The 7,293-nt window shown below is 40.7% G+C and overlaps 1 protein-coding gene across 1 annotated transcript; it reads left to right on the plus strand.

The window, feature by feature from the left end:
• The first annotated feature begins 220 nt into the window (after nucleotides 1–220).
• On the plus strand, nucleotides 221–6,309 carry tmem35b (transmembrane protein 35B). Its single transcript, XM_002938830.4, has 3 exons — nucleotides 221–474; nucleotides 4,873–5,053; nucleotides 5,786–6,309. Exons 1-3 carry the CDS (start codon nucleotides 367–369, stop codon nucleotides 5,914–5,916), a joined length of 420 nt encoding a protein of 139 aa, XP_002938876.1. The 5' UTR covers nucleotides 221–366; the 3' UTR covers nucleotides 5,917–6,309.
• The last annotated feature ends 984 nt before the right edge of the window (nucleotides 6,310–7,293 follow it).

The raw sequence follows: 7,293 nt of genomic DNA on the forward strand, positions 1-7,293 counted from the left end.
AGCCACTGCCTCTGGGCAAATAGCTCAAACGAATAATTATTCATTTTATTATTAATATGAAAGAGAATAGAAATAAACTAAAGGTGAAATGGCAACAATGTTTATTGATATGGCAGAATTGTATGCGGAAATGGCAGTTCTTCAGTGTGGAAAAAAACACCACTGTGACCGTGACTGAAGTGCGCCCCGGGGCTGAGGAGGCGGAGCTGCTGTGTAACAAGGGCTGGGAGGGGGGAGCCCAAGGCTCAGCCTTCTGTCTGGGTCTCCGCCTCCGGGGCTGACTCGCTCAGTTCGAATCCAGTAGGAAGTCTTGTTTTGCAGAGAGTCTTAAGCTGGGCGGGAGAGCGGGGAGACAGGCTGACAGTCATGGCTCTTGTATTCGCTGCCATCAGGGTCCTGCTCGGGCTCTTCTTTGGCCTCAGCGGGGTGGTGAAACTGACTGACCAGATTTCGGCCGACGTCTACAAGCAGATGGTAAGTGCGCTGCTGAGCGGCATCTGGCTCCCTGTTTATCTGCACAGGCTGCATCTGCCATCGGCGCGCATTAACCTCTTCACTGCCGCGCTCAACCCAGTGCATTTCTGCCTTTATGAAACCAAGTAGCCCTCTGCCCAGTCACTTATGGCTTAGTAAGCAGTTGGTTTTCGGTTCGTCCCGTTTCTTCTGGCTCCTTTTGTCGCCCCCACATCGTTATATTTTACTCTTAAATGTTATTTAATATCCAACCACTAACTACGTTGTATCCTGGAAAATGCTAAACGTACACTGATTCCTGAAAATATAGTACTTATAAACTTCATGTTTGCTGGAATATAGTTTATATAAATAAGCTGCTGGCAGGCCATAGGGGCAGCCTTTGAAGTTTGAAATGGGGCAATAGGGCAAATGTAGCCAATAACAAATAAGCTTTGTAGAATATGACCGTGTTAGTATTAAATCTGGGAGATAAACTGGTCAAATTAGATCTGATCTATAGAATGAAAAACTTTCTTGTACAAGTATGGGACTTGTTATCCAGAATGCTTGGGACCTGGGGTTTTCCAGATAAGGGGTTTTCCCGTAATTTAGATCTCCATAACTTAAGTCTGCTAAAAATCATTTAAATAGGATTGTTTTGTCTCCAATAAGGAGTAATTATATCTTAGTTGGGATCAAGTACAAGGTACTGTTTTATTACAGAGAAAAGGGAAATCCGCTTTAAAAATTAGAATTATTTGCTTATAATGGAGTCTATGGGAGATAGCCTTTTCGTAATTTGGAACATTCTTGATAATGGGTTTCTGGATAAGGGATCCCATACCTGTATAAAATAGGATATTTGTTGTCAAGAAACTTTTTTTTGGCGGAGAGACTATCAGACAGTGGAGTATCTACCAAAGGTGCTATTGCAAGTGGGCCTGCACCACCATGGGGCGCCTTGTAGACAGCAGTACGAGGCTGAAAGGAGAAGGTAGGCATGAGTCTGGAGGGTTAATGGGAGCCCATGTGGGGGTAGATCAGGACCAGGCATGATCAAACAAATTTAGGGCGTTGCCTAAAACTTCAGTTTTCCATTCTGGAAAGCTGGAAGATTGCAGTTTTGGTGCCCTGGGCCTTGATATTCCCTCATTAGCTTCAGCTTCAGCCACACCTTCTGTAGATAGTGTAAATTGTATTTGACTGTAGGAAGCATGCAGTTTTGTATCCAAAATCACATCCAAAAGCCAAATGCAATAGAATTCAGTGCATATGATTATCTAGTGTTTTTGGTGGTTGTTATGGCACATCAGGCATTTTGAATCCCACTGCCATCAGCCTCTCTTTTAGCACTCTCCGCAGAGAGCTATGGAAAATGCACATGTATTGGTGACAGGAAAAACAACTTACTTTGGCAGAGCTTGCAGCTGGCTTGTAGTCCAAGTTTCAAAGCAAATGTAGAAACAGCCATCATATTTTAGTATATGTCAATAAACATGATTCCTGCAGATACAATATTGGCTTTCCCAGCTACCTGTACCAAAATGGCTTATTTTTCCTTTTTTTCTATTTGGTTCCATCACTTCCAATGTGTTTTTTTCTGAATCCCTAATAAAATCTGTGTGCATGACCCATGTAGGACACTGTACAAAATAAAGATGCAGTGGTGGGGGCAAGGACTCTGACAGAAAGGCAGTGCTTTCATGTTGCATACGCCAGTACTTGTCAGAGATATGAAGGAGATGAAAAATGCTGTACAGAAATTGGCATTAAAATAAGTGTAACTCTGTGTATGTAAGTGTGAGCACTGACATGATCATTTCAGGCAACACCTCTGACTCTTGAGAAGCCTTGTAGATACAAGAAGATTTAGGCGCTAAAATCTAACCCCTCCCAGCTGTAGCACTGAATGGGGAGTGGCACTAAAGCACAGTATTTGGCACTAACCCATTCTACTGTTACAACACTTCTTGTTATTCTGTAGGGGAAAAACTTGTTTTTGTATATATTTGGCAAAGGACAGATTTCATTTCTAGGTATCTACATAATTTATAGCTGTTGGGAAATAATGGGTGTTATCACAGTGCACTTATCTCATTAGCAGTCTCAAATGGGAATTGGATCATTGTGGGGAGATGGTCTAAAGTTCAACAACTAATGTACATTCGAAATCAGTTAATAACAGGGTCAGTTTGCTCCAGTTCTAGTAACCCATAGCAACCTAGCAGTTATGTTCTTTTATATAGCAGACTGCAAAGTGATATCTGCTGAAAGTGACTGATGTGCTTCAATGGTATGACTTGTTTGGTACACGGGTAAATGCTTGACATTGCTTGGCAGGTGCATGGTTTTATATTTGCAGTTGTATTAAAGGACAAGGAAAAGGGTCAAAGATTGGGGGATGCTATTTATTCAGCACCCCTGCATCCTTTATGCAGTGAGCAGCATGATTGTTTATGCAGCGCTTACACACATGCTTCTGCATTGATCAACTACACAGAGACACAAACAGCCCTCACCAGCCCAATAAATAGTGACTGTCTGCCATAATACTGCAGCCCCTCTGGCAATTGCCAAAATCCACAGATTACCAATCCAGCCTGACATGCCCCAACCAGAATCTCCCTCACAGTGTAGAAGCCAGAGTGATCAGTTGGGGACTGGAGCTCTGGCAGAGAATTATGCCACAAATGAAATGCAGGCCTTGCCCTTGCAGCATTAGACTGTTTCTTTAGAAAACCCAAGTGGGCTTATATAATTGCCGTCATGTAACTAGAGAAATATATACTGTTGGATTTGCCATTGTGTTGGAAGCAGAAAGGTGACAGTCCTAAGGTCACAGCTGCTATTGGAACTTGGGACTGAACTTTATCAGTTTAGTGTTTAGAAATCTTTAGAAATAGAGCCAATTTACTTGCAAAACACATTAATAAACACTAAAGTGCCTAGCTGGGACTGCACAAGTTTTAGGGGAATCAACTTCAGTCACGTGTGCCTTTATGCATCCATACATATATTTTGGACGGCCAGAAATGATTTACCTTTCTACATGCTGGTGTTGTTAAATGTCTCTGTTTACCAGCCTACCAGCATAAACTACACTACCAGGGACATGCCTAGTAGCTACAATAGTAGGTGTATTGCTTTGAGAATAGCTTAGCCATTCACTGTCCTGTGCCTCCCCTATACTGAACATTTTGGTGCTTTCATTGATCTCCAGGGCTTATTTTACTCCACCCAACAGATTTTTCCTTTCCTTGCTTCACTTTATTATGGCTTAGATAGAATTTGCAGAGGCTGTGCATGCAGCATCCCCTTGTGGTTAGTATTACACTGTACATGTAAATAATACACACTGTATTATCGATTGCCCTTAATGGCACAAAACAACTGTAACCATGGGTTTATTTTTTAAACAGAATTATACCCCCTTTTTCACAAGAGCTCTGAACTTTTCACAAGATCTGAACTTCCAGAAATAAATGTAAATGTAATTTTATACTAGACAAACTTGATTCCACAGATTGAAATGAATCCAGTCTCTGTGCTCCCTGGGACCATGTCTTCTACCATGTTAAGGTGGTCATACACTGAAAGTAATGATGCACCAAATCCATAATTCAATTCAGAATTCAGTCAGGATTCTGCCTTTTTTGCGCAGTATTCAGCCGAATCAAAGTGCCTTGCTGAACCAAATCATTTTTTTCAGCACAATGCACATGCACAGTTCTCCTTAACCCCTTTGTAGCTTAATTTACATATGCAAATTAGGGTTCAGATTCAGTTGGGGATTCAGCCGAATCTTTCACAAAGTATTCAAGATTCAGCTGAATGTTAAAATTGTGGATTTGGTACATCCTTAACTGAAAGATCAGTTACGGTGCTGCCCACATTAGGAAACACTGCATTGTTAGAAATACCATGATATACTCTATAATGTTAATGCTTGCTTTTACTGAAATCAGGAGCCCCAGGCAATCATTTATCCTACACCAAACTTTACCATTGGCATACTCGTTCAGGCAAGTAGTGTTCCCCATTGCGTTCACCAAACCCAGACAAGCCCATCAGACCTTCAGAAGGTAAAGTACTGTTTACCACTCCAGAAAATGAATTGTTCAGAGCCCAGTGGAGGTCATCATTACACCAGTCAAGCTGACACTGGCATTGTCCATGTTGATTTTTAGCCTTAGGTGCATCTGTTCATCCATAAAAACCCATGCTCTTTAAGAACAGTTCTTGTGATGGTGTCGCGTTCAGCAACGTTTTGGAACTTGGCTGTAAGTTTGTTTAAACGCTTCTTACTAGAGCAGGAAACTCCTGGTTGTCAGACATTTGGTTTCATATTGTCTGCCTACACAAAGCTGATTAAAGCTCTATTATTTCACTTCTGTGACTTTTTCTTTTCTTCTGTAGAAAACCCAGTTTGTGCAGTTTGCTGACGTTTTCCCCCTAAAAGACTTTGGATTCAAGCCAGACCCAGAGCAGTATCTGTTGGCCGTGGGCTGGGTGGAGTTGGTTGCTGGAGTCCTGTTGGCCTTTGGACCTCAGATCCTGCAGGAGATCAGCAACTTTGTGTTGTGCATCATCATGATTGGTGAGATGTGTTCATATAACCCCTTTCCCTTTACTTATTGCCATTTGTTTATTACCCTGTGTTTTTCCAAATTGTATCTGCCCTGGGCTACACTGAAGACAGTCATTTATAAACACTGCACAAATTTGCAGTAACTTATGGCAATTAATCAGATGGTTGCTGCCCAGGTGCAAATATGCCCAGTATTTATAAATGAGCCCCACTGTGGCATAGTAGCTTTAATCAATGGACTGTTTCCTGTCTTGCTAGGTTACAATTGTTTAGCCTCTGCAGTAGGGATGCTGAAGAGGAACAGACAAGAGTAGTTTAGGACTTTTACCTTTTGGGCACTGTAGTATCTTGTTCAGGTGACATTAGGCTTAACTGACTTTGGTTGTATTCCGTGCAAATGCATTTGCAGTACAGTAATGGAAAAATCTAAACTCCTTCAGATATTGCTGAACTACAGTTTTCAGTATCTTTATGACAGTTGAAGGCTGCATATTGCCTTTTTTCCACTAAAAAGCTGTGTACCATGGTGTTATTTTCTTTACACCTCTAGCCCTTCATTACCAGATCTTCATTAACAAACTGTTCCATTCAGTAGCACAATTAGGAGCATATGCAGCTGTTATTAGACAGAAAGAAATAGATGTGCTTCTAGTCATTGTAAACTCTATAATTTCATAGCTTGTCCATATTGATCTCTCCATGCCTGAATGTAACCCATCTTTGTGTTATTGCCTCCCACAGGTGCCATCTATACCCTTCTGGTACTGAAGGAACCTCTTGCTATGTGTGCCCCTGCAACTGTCTGCCTTGGTCTCCTCCTGTTACTGGCTGTGAGAGGACATGGCCGTAAAACAAAATCCAAGTCTGAGTGAGACATCAGATGCCTCTGACCGGCGAGGGACCATTTCCCATACACACAAAGTTTACCGTTTTGTGTTAATGTGTGGGAAGTTTTTAAGTGGATTTGTTGCTAGGTGACAAAAGCTTGCCTGCATCTAAAAGGATATCCACTATTGTCTTATCTCTGCAATGTGTGAATCCCTGCAGACTTTCTACTGATTGTACATATGCACCATGGTTGCAGTCTCACCATCTGTTTCAGGTCTCTCTAACAGATATTAGAGTAGCAGTCTCCAGCTCTCTCCAGTCATTTTTATAATCGGGAGAACAGACCAATGCATCTTGTGTTTTCTTTCCCTGTGTTACTTGCCTGGAGCTCCAGAAATCACTGTGGTTTTCTAACAATAAAAGAGTTCCAGAAGTGACCTTTTATCTTCATGTTTTTCTTTATTTGTTTTTAAGCCCACGGCTGGTATTACCACTTTTACAGCATTATCACCACTGCTCTACATATAATTCTAGATAATAATGTCAGCCCAACTCAAAGCCACCTTAGTGTTATAAATGTACAGAGATGCAAATAAAAGGCTTAAAGATAAATATATTTTAAAGGGTATGTAAACCCTCTGTACAAATTTTATAAGAGTCAAGATTCAACCAGAATCAAAGCATTTTGATTAAAATGGAGTCTATGGGAAATGGCCTTTCCATAATTCAGAGCTCTCTGGATAATGGGTTTCTGAATAACAGATCCAATACTTGTAAATATCTCTAAGTTGCACAAAACCTGGATATGGATGACAAATTGAAAATAGTTTTACACTGGAAAGGCTGTTTAAAATATGCATTCAGTTGTGCTGATTTGTGCACAATGGGCTCTCTGTTTGATCATAATGGGTATTTTTTTATTGGGCACACAGTTACAACAGGATGCAAATTGATAAAGGGTCACTAAAGTGTAACAATATTACAATAACTATTGTTGGGACAATATTTTCTGATAAGCAGATTTGTTGCCTAATTTGCCAGCATTTTCTATCATTTATAATGAATCTTTTATAAATCCTCCGCAGCGTAATTAAAAGGACAAGGAAATGCCCTAAATTACCATCAGACATGGCTGCTGACTATTTTCATTAGTCTGCCTAAAAGAATACTGTTTTTCAGTGTGGAAACTGTGAAATGAACGATATTACATTGCAAAATGAGAATTTATTTTGTGAATGCACAAGTGACCCAGCTTTGGTGCTCTGACAATACTACTTGTTCTCCCCATATTGTGGGGTCTTGGGGATAGCACTGTATTTGTTACAATTAAATATGGACTTGTTGGTATAACTTTATTTTCTCATACCCTGTGCTGGGGGATAGTTATAGTATTATGTAGTGCTATCACAAATGGGATTTTG

This window comes from Xenopus tropicalis, chromosome 2, assembly GCF_000004195.4.
Source record: "Xenopus tropicalis strain Nigerian chromosome 2, UCB_Xtro_10.0, whole genome shotgun sequence".
Classification (NCBI taxonomy): Eukaryota; Metazoa; Chordata; class Amphibia; order Anura; family Pipidae; genus Xenopus; species Xenopus tropicalis.

Excerpts from the sequence above, each read along its gene's own strand:
- tmem35b (XM_002938830.4), top strand. The coding sequence starts at position 367 with ATGGCTCTTGTATTCGCTGCCATCAGGGTCCTGCTCGGGCTCTTCTTT. Across the intron at positions 475-4,872 it reads CCGACGTCTACAAGCAGATG|AAAACCCAGTTTGTGCAGTT; the intron begins GTAAGTGCGCTG and ends TTTCTTCTGTAG. Across the intron at positions 5,054-5,785 it reads GTTGTGCATCATCATGATTG|GTGCCATCTATACCCTTCTG; the intron begins GTGAGATGTGTT and ends TGCCTCCCACAG.